Source organism: Hippopotamus amphibius, chromosome 2, assembly GCF_030028045.1.
Source record: "Hippopotamus amphibius kiboko isolate mHipAmp2 chromosome 2, mHipAmp2.hap2, whole genome shotgun sequence".
NCBI classification, from domain to species: Eukaryota; Metazoa; Chordata; class Mammalia; order Artiodactyla; family Hippopotamidae; genus Hippopotamus; species Hippopotamus amphibius.
Genome location: NC_080187.1, coordinates 195832368 through 195848526, shown reverse-complemented (window position 1 = coordinate 195848526; position 16159 = coordinate 195832368). Strand labels below are relative to the sequence as shown.

At 34.9% G+C, this 16159-nt stretch overlaps 1 protein-coding gene across 1 annotated transcript in view; it reads left to right on the top strand.

Moving 5' to 3' along the window:
- The window catches only part of WDR72 (WD repeat domain 72), a 203053-nt gene extending 190061 nt beyond the window's left edge, over positions 1 to 12992 (top strand). Inside the window, exons 18-19 of the mRNA XM_057719816.1 lie at positions 7362 to 7466; positions 12937 to 12992. Of these exons, the coding sequence (XP_057575799.1) occupies positions 7362 to 7466; positions 12937 to 12992 (161 nt within the window). The remainder of the gene's footprint in view (positions 1 to 7361; positions 7467 to 12936) is intronic.
- The last annotated feature ends 3167 nt before the right edge of the window (positions 12993 to 16159 follow it).

Here is a 16159-nt window from a genome sequence, read left to right as displayed (position 1 = left end):
TACTCTAAAGGAGCACATAAAGAAATCCAGGCAAACCTCTCATCAGTAACTCTGAGAATTTCCTTTGGGGAGTGGGGGTAAGAAATGCAGCAGAAAAAGAGGAGAGAAAGTTGCATTTTTCCCTGTTATTTTCTTTCCTACTTCCCAAATTAACACATTTCTTTTTTCATACTCTCCCTATCCTACACCCAATATGTCTCTACAGTCTCTTCAATCTGAGAGTTTAAATAATTTGATTCGAGTTGGTTTTCATGCCAGGCTTGACTAAGACAAATTGCTTCATGGGCTTCAGTTTTACATATAAAAGGAATAGAAAGAGTTGAGGTTCTACTGATTCTCCCTGTAAGAGATTTGACACGAGGAAAATGCTGTTCCATAGGAGCACCACACGTCTCTATAACCCTGTCCATTCAGTCAGCAAACGATAATTGAGAGGCTCTTCATGCCTGGGGTCCTGAAGCCAAGACGGGGCCAGTCTTCAGAGGAGTTTAATGCCAATTCAGCCTAACCCAGCCCAGACCTAACTTCTAGGCCAGGGCTTGTTCACTGCAGTTTTGCTTCTTGCAGTTACTTCATGGACTCAATTAATTTAGTTAGGATAATTCATCTTGTACTGAAGTTCATATTTGCCAAATTTATCAATGAAGAGAGGGATTGTTTAAAGAAAGTAATAGTATAAATGTGATTCTAAGAAGGGTAAGATATAACATTTGTTTTTAATTTGGTTTTAAAGGTTTTTTTACACCATTGGTAAGCATCTGATGGATGCTTCTATGCCAAGGAGTCACCTTGTTTGTTCTCAGGAGTAACCATACTGCAGCCTCAGTCATTTCTTGGTCATCTTTTGATAGAGCTTCCTCACCCTGGCATTGCAACTACCAAAGAATCTCTCTGAAGCTGCCCTGATTTCCTCTGTCCCTCAGTCAGATGGACATTACTACTTGTAGGAAGATATCAATCTTAATTCAGAAAGGGCCTCAAAAGCCTTCATTATTTCCAAGATTACTGTAGTAGCCACTTACCCTCTTGGTATCCTGTTCAGTGATATACTCAGTGTTTGGTTGGTCTTGGATTCTTAACTGGTAGAATATTTTCAGAGCAGGAAGATGTCAAGGACGTTGTCCAATCCAATTCATTCATTTTATTAATAAAAGCACCCAGAGTCCAGGAAAGTGAAATGACATGCTCAAGGTCACACTATTAGGAACAGAAGTGTTATTAAAAAACATCTTCTGGGTCCTATTAATTGAGCTTTTTTCCAGTACAACATGCCTCCCCCACCCCCACCACTGGGGAACTAAGAAGTTCATCTCTGTCATGAAGTTGTTGGTATTCAACTTTGTTTCAATTAATACATATATTTGGATAATAAAAAATATGGAATTTTATTTTCCCCAAAATAAGGCAGATAGAACTTCCTTCTTTATGTAGTCTGCCTGTTGCCATTAAAAAATAGATTGTGAATTTGTTTGGGTATGTTTAAGCTGTAAACCCTATGCATGACCTTAAGATTTCTCCCTTAAACTACTAGGAAATTAATTATTGCTTTTTTAATTCTTAGAAATTCTTATTAGCAGTTTTACTCAGTCATTTCATAAATAGTCCGAGTATCTGCCTTGTGTCTTGCATTAGGCTACAGATGTGCTTGCTTATTTACCAGCCTTACCAAAGCAGCCCATTGCTCAAACATCCTGGATAGCAGGAAAATTTTTATATCTTAGAGGAATAAAACACTATTTAAAAAGATGTAGTACGCACTTAATACTTCTTTCTCATTCACATTTATCTTTCCCCAGATTAGACATTTAGCTGTTTGTCTCACTGTAGAAGTTAGCTATAGACAAATTTTTTCCCTTAGATAGAAGATAATTTGATCCTCTCTGTATGTGTATTATATATCCCGAAATATTTAAATAAAATAATAATTTCAATTCCATATATCTAGTTAGGATTCCAAAATAATACTCCTCACAGCATTTGGAAAATTTATTTCTTTACCAATTGAAAAAAGTCTCATGCTTAAAGCAATTCACACTAGAAAATGTCACCCAGAAAATAATCTGTGTCAGATTTCAATTTCAGAAAGATAGTGAAACACGTAAGTCTAGTCTTAGCTCATCTTGCTCAACTTGTCCATAAAAGTTATTTATTAGTTATAAAACAGCATGAGATATTTTATTTAATTCTAGGCATAGAATTTTTCTTCCAGTTTGCAGTCCACACTGAACACAAAGTAAGCCTGAAGTCTGATGCTGGATGTAGCTATTGCTATTCAAATATAATCAGGAGGTCCTATCACTTGATTATCTCAGTAGATACTCTTTAAGTAGGGGTAATATGTACATAGCTCTTTAGCTGGATATGTTTTTCTGATAAGACATCTGTCCAGAGAGAACCACTTTGTAAACTGAATTTGTGGTCTGTTCAAATGACATCCTCTTTGTTTACAACCTTAGTGTTATCACTTATAGTCCTTCCACTGATTATGCCTCCTCTAATTTAAAATATATTGTAGTTTTTCATGATCTGTCAGGATTGCATTAGTATTTAATTCTATTGTACTTGAACTTATTGCAGTCTTTCTTTCTTTTAAACCTGTAGAAATATTTTTTTATTTAGTTCATAATGATGCCTTATGATTGAGAAGAGACCTAAATTATAAGCCAAGGAAGTGATCAACTCTTGGCCACCATACTAAGCTGGTAGATTTGAACTCAGATCTTTGACTTCTTTTTCACTGCTAATTCCTCAAATCTGAGCAGACTTTTAATCTTTCCTGACCTCTGTAACATGCACATTATTATTATTCCTTTGAATAAGATGGGATTAAGATTTTTGCCTGAGTTTTATCTGCTACAACAGTGGTTTATTCTATTCAATTGACTAGCATTTCAAACTGTTATATCTTTTTATGAATGATTTTTCCTATCAATATCTCCAGTGCTTCCCAAAACTCCATACATATGCTGGATGGTATCTATTTTTTAATCATTTATAAGTCATCATATGGAAACATTATTTGGACAGCAAATTTTATTCACACTGTGAATGATATGGATTTTTAACAAAGGCTCTCTATATGCTATAGTACTGGCCTAGCCTGAAAGAGTCAGCTGCTGTTTGTGGAGACGAATGGAGACTTTTCCCAGTGGTTGTTCTCTCACTGGGGGTGGGGGGATGTTTCTTGAAGATGTTTGTTGCCTTGGCCTAGCCACCTTCAAAATTTAATGAAAATTTGCATTTCTGCAAATGATGAGAAGAGGCAGGAAAGAGTTTTTAGACATTAACTAAAACCAAAGTAGAAAATAGAGAGAGGTAAAGGAGCATAACCACTGCTGGTCCTATCACCATATTTTTTTTCAGTAAATTCTTCTATAGAGTCCTTGTCATACAATTTTCTGTGCTTCCTCATTATATGTTTTTTTAAGAACTTTTATTGAGATATGATTGACATAAAATAAACTGCGTGTAATCATTATATGTTCTTAAGTGTAATTTTAAAACTTTTGATACTGTATTGTCTACAGTTGAACCATTTATTTCTTTAGGAATTTCTTTAATGCTAATGTTTAAGCACATCGTAGTCAAAAATATCTTCTCCCTCTATCTAGCTTCCAAAGATATTACAAAGATAATTAGAACACTGGCCTTGTAGTTGTCAATATTTTGAGGTGTGTGATGAGTAAGTGGAGCAACCTTACATCTTTCAGTGGCAGAACTGTCAAAGAGTGTTTGTCTTTTTTACCCCTCACCCCCCAAATGCAGACTATTTCAGAATGCATTACAGAGGAAATAAACAGTTGATTTTAAGTTAAGGATGAGCCTAGCAACCATTTGCACTATATTGATGTCAAAAGTGCCTCTCTGCCAAGCTCTAAAATGCATCTTCAAAAACTACTGAAAATATCCAAGAACTTTCGTGATGAGCTACAAATGGACTTTAGTATTGACAAATAAAAGTCAATATGTATAGTGAAAGGACAACTTACTGTGATAAATGGGCCCACCATCAGTAAAGATCAAATTATTGACTATCTATGGCAAGGAAAAACCTGTCTATAGCTAACTTCTACAGGTGAGAAGAATTAGCCACAACAGCAATTCAGGAAAAGCTCAAAGAGACATGTGAGGAGAATTCATTAAAAATACATACAAAAGTAGGAGGTAGCAGTCTGTTAAATATATTTGTGACACCAGGCTGATGTATTTCTTTGGCCAGGCCTGGGTTTGCATCTTTTTCTTTTGCTTTGAATGAGCTCCCTTTGGGCTACCCATAGTCCCTCTCAAGGAGATTTAATTCAAGTTTCACTTCCCAACAAACCCTACTGCAGGGAAATTACCTCTGCATTTCTAAAAACCATGTCACTCTTGGAATATTATCTCTACTGCTCCTACTAGTTACTTTTTATTATACCTCAACTAGATCACAAGTTGTATGTGGGCACATTAAAAGTGCCTCGTTTTTTTCATCCCTCACATGGTCTAGCACAGAGCTCTACCTATAATAATCACTAGATCAATATTTGTTGATTTCATCGTTTTTGAAATGATTCATTAGAGAAGCCTAGGCCACACATCATGTCAGCGTTTAATGATAAAACATCACAAGAAACACCCAAAAGAACAATTGCAAAGATTGGCCTATCAAGAAAAAAACAAAACAAAACAGAACAGAACACAACAAACTGGAATGGCAGTAATTAACCTCTCCAGTATTTGTTGTTCCCAGTTGACAGACTGTAGGAATTTCTCCCACCATGAATTTGATTGGATTCTCTATAAACTACCCAGTTAAAAAATGGCAAATCTTGTGCCTTCTCAAATTTGGAAGCTAATGTAATTAAGCAAAATATCTGAAGAAGAACCCTCTCTACTCTCCTACCCCCACACAAACCACACCCTTGAAAATCAGAGGTGGAGACAAAAATAGCTGCATAGTGTGAGTTTAATAAAGATCATGCAGCTAAAACTACATCTAACTTTCCAGTTTTCTTGAAAGAATTGGAATGTCAGTTTATCCTGGGACCACTTTACTGCCTCTGAAAATGATTGCAGGCATTGACTTTGTTGTTCTAATACCATGCTCTCTTCAGCTCTTTGAGGCCCTTGTGTCTAGAGGAGCTTTTGGAGGAATGAATAGATAAATGAATAGCTGGAAGTTTTAGATGAAAGAATAATGTATGGGATCACAAGTGTGATGCATTTGCCCAAGTAAACACAGATGTTACTTCATTCACTGTTAGTAATAGATTTAGTTATGTGGTTAATTCCCTATTATAAATACCAATGTAAGTATCTCAGAAAATTAACAAGTAAGGTATACACAGATAAAAAATCATTAAAGCAGGCCAAAAAGTTTTGACCAATGTAATCATATTCTGCAACTGTGATGCATTTAATTATTCCACTTAAACATTTCACAAAAATCTATGGATTCAAAAATAATCTGTAAGATGATCTAAACTGAGGAAAACTAAATTAAAGGCAGTGACACCAAAATAACTACTTAGGCCATACATACTACTTAGGTCTCACTTTCCAAGTCACAGACTAACCCACAGCACCATTTTGTAAATATACATCGTTTATCTCAAGTAAGCCTAACCAAGAAACTGAACAGATCAAGTTGAAAACTCAAAGCACATATCCTCTTGGATCAGGAGGACATCCAGCATGGCACTTCTGCTTCATTCATTTGCTCATCCATTCACCCATTACACAGATCCTTCAAGAATATTTTCCGTAGCCCAGGGCAGACAGAGGTGAATAAAACAGACATGGTACCTACTTCCATGTTTTATTTTTGTTTGTTTTTTTGGTTTTTTTTTTTTAGAAAACTCAAATGCATGAAATGAAAAATTTAGTGTATTTATTCAAAATCAGAATTTTGTATGTTTTTTCTCATATTTTGTTCCCAAAAAAAAGGTTTTAGAAAAGCAATGAATTCAGACTCTATGCTTGCCCTTCCAACAGAAGAGAGCAGCACTATCTGTGTTCTGAGAGTGTGGAAGAAATTGTAGAGAATATTTGGACCAGAATCTTGTTACGAGTCTCCTTTACATGTATATGTGGGCCTCAGGTTTTGGTCACCACTGCTATGCACAGTCCATGAAAACAAGATGAAGCGTCTGGGAGGTGTGAGCTCTCCTAAGGCTGCTTTGGACCTCAGGCGGCCCTCCTTTGTATCACTTATCAGATGTGTGAAGTAGCACAAGCTCTAGCCTCTGAATTTGCTCCCTCATCTCCTAAGGGAGGCTTACGAACAGTGGCCAGCCCCACTCCTCTGGGCCAACAAACACATTTCTTATAAATATCTCTGTTAAATATATATAAACATATTATGACTTATAAATATATATTTTCTCTACTGCATTTATGGCTTATACATAATATGTTGTGTGTGTTATCAAGACCTGAGAAGACAGTAGTACTTTTCACTGAAGCAATTTGTGACAGACAAAATTTCACATTGTTTGGCTTCAGAAAAGTAGGTATGACAATTTATATTATTGAAGGCTTGCTTTGTTTTATTATTCAGAGTGTCTTCATAAAGACTACGTCTATCTTTCCTAAAAAATGATTCCTTGAACAAATATAATAGGGAAATATGTTACTTGTGAGATAGGTTAGACCAAGTAGTACAACTCGTGGAATAATGTGGAAACTTAAGTCTGTGTTTCTTTAACAGAGCTAGTAATTGTAATGTGTTTATAGGAAATTTTAGATTCCTACACTGGCTTCTGTTTCTGTTCATAATTCCTACTCTGAAAATATCTCATGACAGTTGTGTGAAGACCTACCATTCAAACACCAGCCCGCCTTATTACCATCTGCAACGTAGTCATCCTATCTTTTAAAAATTTATTTCACAGGGCTTTTTATTTGTGTTTGGAACCACAGTTTTTAATTTCATGAAAGAGAACCAAAATACATAACAAGTGTTCATCCACTGTGATTTGTGTGACAAAAGGAACCATTGCACCAGCACAGAGCTGGTCTAATTGACCAGCCTGATGTTCTTCCTTCTGTGTCCTGTTGCTGTTAATTGACTATATTGTTTTAGATTTATGCATTAAAAATACGATTTCTACTTCGAAGGGATCACTTTGTTACTTTGTAGCTTTTAAGCTGATGCCATGAACTTATTTTTCTTCTAAGATAAAGTCTCATCTATAGATTTTTCAACTAATTACATGTCTGCCAATACATACTTAGAGGATACATTTTATTTCAATTTATTATTTGTGTTTACATAGTGTGTCCCTGGAAATATCTGTGGAAATGAAAGGAAATGTTTAATGGTGTTTATTACTACTTTTTCATTGCTCTCTTTCTTTGCTCTCTCCCTCTTTTTTTAATAGCTCCAGTCAGTCCGGTCAAGCATGACAGCAACTCAAATTCGGCAAACTTCCAAGACACCGAGGACATGCCTGACAGATGTGTCTTGGAAGAGTCTGAGAGTCCAGGTGAAAGCCATTTAAAAATAGTCAAGTATAAATGATAAATTTGACACAGCTTTGGGGTCCTTGGAAGGGGGTGGGGGGAGAGGACATTGTAATGCTGTTTTCTCTTAGCAGCTGCACTGTCAAATTAATGGTCACCTCCAGGGGTCACAGTGTGGAGCTGTTATCTTTTCCTCTTTCATCAAGAATTCAGTTGGAGGAAGTACAAAGGCTTTATGACTGAGAAGGGAAGCTGACACTATTAGTTCATTATCATCAATTTTAGGCTAAACTGGTTAATAGGGGCAGAGATTGGAAACTGGAAAAATGGCAACCTTTTAAATATTTCAAATAACGGGATCAAGCGGAAGTGGAGAATTAGGGAGAAAAGAGAAACAAATCATCATCATTACTATCTATTTACCTCTCTACATACAAGCAGAACTCTAACCTGGATGAGAGGATTTTAGCATAACAGTAATGAACGAACGGATAGTGTCAACTGTTTGGAACAAAACAAAATAGTAACCCTTCCTTACTAAATAAAATTTATCCTATGTCCTAGTTACTAATGTTTGTATTTTCTTTGTAGGAAGACTAGGCAGACATGTACTGGAAGGATATGTCCAGGAACACTTAAGCATGAATTTTTGTTTTTGTTTTGTTTTGAAGCATGCCTCGTCTGAACAACTAATTAATTAAGAGAAAAAAAAATCTTGTAAGAGTTGAATGACAATTCCTGGTTCACATACAAAGCCAAAGGTGCTAAAGTTGCCTTATTACCATGAGCGAAAGAATGAACTATCTTCCCCCACCTCATGTTTTTCTGTCCTGCTTTCTCTGGCTGCTGTGCACCCTCTACCCTCTCGCATCTTTGTGTGCTGATCCATGTATCAGGTTTTTGATTCATCCTCTCTGCAGCCTGTCAGCTTAGTTAAGAGATTTCCAAATCTTGTAGCCTTCGCTGACAGGGGGCAGCTGCAAACAGTCCCCTGATCCTTCCCCGAGGAGAGCTACTGAGATTTAATTTTCAGTGAAAGGTGCAGCCTGCAATCTATGTCAGGTCCCCTAAGTCATCTCGGAACCCCAGTAGGCCCAGTGGCAATGGCTTGTATTTCAGTTCTCTCCACTACACCAAGATTCCTCAAAAGATGAACTGCTGCTGTGTGTCTGTTCTCAGCCACACTTCTGCTTCAGCATCCATGGAACTGAGAGATGGCATCTTTAGCAATGACAGAAATTTTTCATTAGCACATGAGCCCCACCTCCTGCCATAATATGTAAAAGACAAATGTAGATGTATCCCAGGGGAAAAGAAGAGGGTAGTGGTAACATTAGATTTCTATTAAAATTATTTTTAAATTACTTTTAGTTCTGACTAAAATTTTATCTAATTTTGACTAGGTTTTTAAACTGTCTTAGTCAACATTTTTTTTTTTTTTATCAATCATTTATCAGGCAGTTAAATCCATGGGTCAAGTTTTTACCTAAGGGTTCATTGTTTTTGGCAAGAGTATATCAGCTTTATACTGTTTCAAAAGTAGAATAAATTTTGGTCATCTTGCAGTATGAATAGAAGTATAGTGAGATTCAAATATAGCATAGTCTATCTGATTGATATAAACAAAAGGATATATCAAAAAAGATCAATTAGAAAGTATAGGTGCTGAAAAAGAATCTTAACTCAAAAAAGTGAGTACTGTTCTATACATTGGACATCATTAAACTGGTAATAAAGAATGAATTACTCTGGCTTTTTCCTCTGTCCATTCCTGCATTTTAAGACATCTTGCCTTATAGGCCTAGAAACCTCTGGAGAGTTCACTACTGGTCTCACTGCCTTCCACTGAGAATTTGTGGCTTGGTTGTCATGGAGACATCGTATTTCTCCAAGAATTGCTCATATTGATCCGTGGCCAGGCGTAAATGGCCAAGCGAGTGTGAGGAGTAAAGGGGGCTGGGCAGTCCTATAAAATGACCGCGGCTTGTGGGCTGGAAATAAGCTCATAGCAAACACTTAGGTAAAAAGAAAGACGCAGTTTTATTTTGTTTCAAGATTTCTTTCTGCACTTTGGGCCATTGTCTTCCTTCTCTATGAACTGAAAGAAACTTGTTAGTCACTTGTCATGTCAGATCTTTGGTGCTTGTCCTGACACAGCTGTCAGCCTTCCAGCTCTGTGCAGTTCAGGGACACACAACAAAGAGGCAGTGACATGAATTATTTATTGCTCCTTGTGTGGATAAAATTCTGTGATAAGAAATTAAGACACTTCTGACAGAGGTGCTTGTTTAATAAGAAAGATTTTGATGAGAGAGTGCATTTTCTTGAAGTATGAGCATTTGAGAGGCAAAATTCTTAAAACTGAACATGAAGGAAGATTTGTGAAATTGGTGGCATGGCGGGATTTCCTTGAACTGTTGAAAATATGACTGTCCACATCTCAGCATCCAAAAATTAACTTCAAAATATCAAGTCATTCAAATAGAGGGGCTCCAAAACTATAAACATTACTTTGGTGGTTTAGTTACCTCTGTTTACCATGTATAGGTGGTGTTTCTCTGGAAAGCATGTTTAACCACCTTTGTTAGAAGAGAAAACAAAATTTGGGATTTTTAAATGATAAGCTTTGAGAAGATGTCCTCAAACCAGCAGAGATGCTTCAGTAGCTAAGCTTATAATTGCATTAGTATATTCATTATTTCTTGTGTGGAAAGGAGTGTGTTTAAATCTGAATGAATTATTCTTACCATTTTCACCTGGAATATTATCACTCATTTAAAATTCTTTTTAACATTTTCATGTGCATGCAGAAACCCCTAGTTACAAAGTTGAATGTGGTCAGTCTTTTGGCTTTAATGGATATTGACCTTACATGGTTTTATCTATGCAATTCTAAATGACTAATACATTTATTACATCATTTTTAATGAATAGCCCGTTGTTCAAACAGCATCTAGAAAATGAAAACAAAAAAAAAATCATTTTCCTATTCAAGCACAGTTCAAGAATATTGCCTCATATATTGTTCTCTCCAAGTAAAGTCTTTTCTTGGTACATCCTCTAAACATCATTTTCTTTTGCTCTGATAGCTTTATATTGCTTATATCAACTAATTTGCATCTGCAGGGGGTAAGAAAACTTGAAGTGCAGAAAAACAGTTTTTAAAAGAATGAAGTTGAAATTTTTTAAATGTTGATAGAGCATTTAAAAATATCAGTAATAAAGTCAAATTTTTGTAATTTATATAAAACGGTAAGGTTGACTTCGTAAATTATCTTTGAATAAAATGGATTTTGAACTCAGCAGGTAGGTTGTTTATTTTTTCATTGACATCATTGCTTCTCCAGCACTGAATTGACTAGGATGACCCATTTGTAAATGGGCTGGAACGTGCACATAGGTCACAATTTAGATGCCTGGTGGAGTGGTCATTCACCTGGTCTCTAGAGCGCTCTACCTTATTCATCATGCCATTGTGATCTCTTTATTGGTTCAAGCTGTATACCCAGGTGAGTGCCTGCAGTCCATTAAGGTTGGCAAAGCATCTTTAGACCACAGCATTCTTGTTACTCTGACCCTGCTAGTGAACCTGGAGGTCTTGTCTGATAGGTTAAGGTCTCCCTCAGCAGTGTCTTTTCTTTGGAATAATTCATTAGCAAAGAGTTTTGACTCACAGGTGAATCCCAGATTGAAGTTTCTGGCTTAGACTCTGTGAAGTCTACTGGCTTCTTCACCAGCATTATTCATTCCCGGAACCTTTGGGAATAACTTGATGTCTAGTAATAGAAGCACTGAGACAACATGTGAACTTGCAGCTCCCTTTTTTGAGTTTTTAGGGCCATTAGGCTTTCTTTCTTTGGCTCTTTAAGGCCTGGTTGCTTGTGAATCTGAAAGATGTTGTCATAAAAATAGTTCAGTTTAGTCTTTCGTTGGTTAACTTCTTATTAACTATTTCATGCACAGTGATTATACCTCAGTGTCCAATCTCCAGAATATTAAAAAAGGGTTCCTTGCCCCTCATCTTCTTTCTCATGATGATAAAAAATTTAGTGTGACATTCACAAATTTTATCCAAGTGTTAATGAAAACCTTGAGCTTTTATCACCTTATTGGCTTGGAAAATTAAGAATTTTACTTCCTAGTGCACCAGGGATAGTGCGTTTAAATATAGCTTCAACTGAAAATAGTAGTAACAAGAGAGAGCTTGCAAGTACAAAAAAAGTATCCAGATAAGCATTTTTACGTCATTCTGAAGTAGTTTATAATCAGTACGCACCTGCTATTAACAGAACATTTTAGTGGTTTTTATATAGTACATTATGTGTGTAGATCTACATACATCATTGTTAATCAATATTGCATTTTCATGGATCTGATGAACAGAACTAGATTTCTTACAGTTTCCTAGGGGATACTACATTGTGAAAAGCCAAAGTGGGTTTTTTTTTATACTATACTGGCTCATGAATCACCAGCGAAAATCAGGTGACAGAAAGCAGGACAGATTCAGGAGTGGAGTGTTGGAGATGGCTGATGATGACGCATGAAGCAGAAAAAATGCAGGATGTGTGAGCAGCCCATCAGTCATAGCCACTGAGAACACACCTCTTACGGTTAGTGCTAAAAAATTGTTCTAGAAGAAGTAAGGACAGTTTCAGTAGTAAAACACATAAGGTCTGTCTTCTAGTTGTGTTTAACAATATGAATATTTTAAGTAATTTACCCAAAGGGAAAATTTTAAGCATTGATCTAATAACGTTTAAAGGATGTAAAATTCTAGGCATATATATGTAATACATATACAATACACTACTGAATATTGGTTCAGTTAAAGTAAATAATCAGCTTTTTGAGTTTTTGCCAAGGAGTGGGAGTTCCTGTGATTGGTCACATCATTAATATAAATGTGTTTAGAAGTAGTTAACTGAGGCACAGTGCTCCACATAACCAAATTAATTTAATCACATGATTTTTTAGCCTTCAATAATCATCCAAGTAGTCTGAGAGAAATGTGTTTTTGTTCTTTCTTATTATGTAGCTCAAACCATATTTCAGCTGACATTTATAATATTTGGTCCTAAAACTGCAGTTGTAAGTTTCTCTAAGAACAATTCAGCTGCTTGAAATGTATGGAAATTTACTAATTTCAAACTCAATTCATCTTGTTGACAACTTTGTATCTTTCTTGGTGATTAAAAAAACCTATATCAATAAGATGTGCAATTAAAATATATTTACCTGAGGCCTGGTTTATAAGAATTTCTTTATTATTTTAATATTTCATTTCACTATAGAAAAAGAAATGTAGAAATTATACATAATTCCTTTCTTCCTCCTTCTTACCTTTCTTCCCTTATTTCTTTCCTCATTTTCTCCTTCCTTTCATTTGCCCCTTTCTTCCACCTTTCCTCTCTCCCTTCTTCCTCCTTCCCTTTCTTCTCTCTTCTTTCTTTATTTCACCATATAAACCAAGATAATTTGTTTTCTTTCCAGGTGAACGAAGTCATCATTTATGGATAGCAAAGGTGTGCTCCTGCAAGCTGTGCTAAATCGAATCTTATCTGTAGGAACTGGATTTGGACAAATTAAGAAACCCAAAACATGCCAGTTGTTTATCATTGTGTATAAGCTGTGTTGTTATTAATCTAGTTATTAGTTGTAGTAGATTTGCTGATACTTTGGCAGAGTCATTTTGGATGAAAAATATTCAAATTCATCTAATTTTAGAAAATCATTGTCTAAATTATTTGATGCTTCTTACTTTTGTTTGACTATTTCCAAAAAGGAATGCCAGCCCACAGATACAACTTTAATACCATTTTAGATTTTCTTCTGTTTTTCAGTTCTTGAATTATATAACCCCATTGCTTTTAAACAATGTAGCAAACAATGCTTTTAAATTTAATGTTGTTTAAATGTATTTAATCTAAAACTTTACCAAATTTGTTTGATTTGTTAGGTTAGGACATTTCATCTTAGTGGTTGCTTTAATTCACATCAATCACCCTGTGGTAAATCTCATCCTTGATCCTGAAATGTTGTCAACAAATAGCCAATTCCATTTAGTCATCAATTAGCCCAAATAAGTAATACACAGTATAACAGGGACCAATCTTGTGCAGTCAAGTTAATTTAGACTTCTAATGGCATAGAGGCTAATGTCTTTAGCTAAAGGTTGATCTTGTTGGCCATATACATGTGAACTAGGGAAGGGGAATCTACTGATAGCACATCACAATTGATCCTTATTAAGTATAAACTCTCATAGTTCTATTCCCAGAAAGAAGCTTGACTAGCAGGAATTCTTAAACTAAAATATGCGAAGCAATATAAATAGGAACAGACCTAAAGTGCTCATTTATTAAGGCCTTTAGTGATCTGACTTATTTGCTGTGATTTATATTGTATAATTCCTGAATTTATAGAAAACCATCAAGGTTATTAGTGTGCATATGAATACAAATATTGAGTAATCCATAGAAAAATGGAAATAAAGTGTTAAATATATGATATATATCTTTATATATCTATCTAATAGGCAAGTTCTAGTCAATTCAATTCAACAAACATTTTTGGGGGCACCTGTGTCAGGTTCTGCTCAAGGGAGGATGCAGTGGGCAAGGAAGAGGGGGAGATTAGAGAATAGAACTATAAAACTGAAATAGAATGGTTTCTACCCTTACAGAGCTTATAATTAATGATTGGCCTAAATGAATATACCAGAATTAAACATCAGGTGAGTGTGATTCTTTTAAAATAGATAAAAATGTGTGTTCTATTTTCCTAAAAGTTGATATTACTTGAAATTACTTTTGAGTTCTATGTCAGTTACAATAACATATTGTTAATATGCATCACAATGGAAAATTATCATCCTTTGAAAAATATGTGTATATATATGTGTGTGTGTACTTCCCTCACCCCTCTGAAAAAAGCCACTTGGAACAAATTTCAAAATAAATGAAGGTAGCAAGCTAGGCAATGGAACACATTTTCTTACTGGCTCTGAAAGCCATTATAAGAAGGTTTTTTTAATGGTAGCAATATCACATTGGATATGATAAGGATATCATATATCAATAAGGATATATCCTCTTAAAAGGTCAATTTTAATAGTTGAAACTAATTTGGATGCTCAAGTTCTGGTATGTTTATTAAAAATAAACTCCTTTGGTTTTAGCTATGTCCTATTCTTTTTTAAAAGAAGAATAAAAATAAGTTTAGTTTCCATATTTAGCATTTTTTCAGATACAAGGAAACCAATAGTGAATTCTTGATAAATGTTTTATTATGTGACTAGATATAGGAAATTAGAAGTAGCATAACCCTGATATTACTAAATGAAATTTTTAAGATTTTTTTTTTGGTATCACATTTTATAGTTGCTAAAATTTAAAATTTCTTATCGAATGACTAATTAAAATCTTCTTTTATCAATATGAATTCTGGAGACCAACACCATTAATTATCAAAACTTTTAATTCCTAAAAATAAGAGTTTTAGAGGTAGACATTAAATAATGTTCCCTAATATCCATGTGCAAGTGTATTTATGACACAGATCCACTAGTTTGTTTAAAAACAGTGATTCTGACTTATGTTCAACATGTTTCAGAAATTTCTGCTGTGAGGACAAGCTGAAATAGTAAATTGCCACACAGTTAAATGGATCACTCATATGGTACACAGAAACTCAAACTGACTGCCTCTTAATTAGGTATTTGTCCTTTTGTATGCCCAGCCTTAGGTAACAGTGAATTGTATTAACAAACAAACGAGTTTGTATCCAGAGTCTTCCTTGTCATTGTAATAAATAAATCATTTTAAAATTGCATTGGGTTTCTTTTTTGGTAATAATCTTGGTGATGTTTATGATTATATATTTTCCTCCAAGGAATATCATATTTTCAAATTTGCAAGCCCGGGTTCTGTTATTCATTGTTACACACTGGCAGTGTTGCATAAGGGAAGAATCTAGGTGTGAGAGTCAAGACTTCACTGCCATGTGTCCAGGCAGCATGTCCTTGCTGTGCGTCTAAGAGCCTTGCTTCCCCATCCATGTAGAGAGCTCCCTCACAGGGCTCGTCCAGAGGCCCTCTACGAGATGTTTTATGGAAAGCAATCTGAACACTGTAAAACACTTCAAATATAAGGTAAAATTTATAGCATTATAAACACAGAACGGTGGCCTCAGGCCAGAAATATTCTGTTGCTATTTTAGAAACTAAGTTAAGGCTACTTTAAACATGTCATTATTAGAAACATGATAGGAAATATTTTACTAAGTATTAACATTCTATCTCAAGATGGTAGTATTTGGGGTATTTTTTATTTCCTTCCTTATACATTTCCCTCCAATGTTCTTTATTTAAAAGCCTTTTATAATTATTCATATGAACATTTTTGAAAAGATATTGTTTCTGTTTATTTTCAGAGGGCACATTATAATAACTGAATTTTTAAAAATTAAGTTTCTTGCCAGGTGTTTAAAATGAAGTCTCAGAATGTATTAATTCCAATTGATTTCAAAGTCTTATTTTCACAGAATGGACTCATTCATGTAATTTTTAAATTTTTATATTGCATACATTTTGATTACACAGTTATTTAAAAGTAGTGCTATACTTTGTTTCTCCACAAAACATATAAAATGCCCAAGGTTGTGTCTAATCTCATATGGAAGTCATTGCTTTGTAAACATGTACATAGTTAGCAAT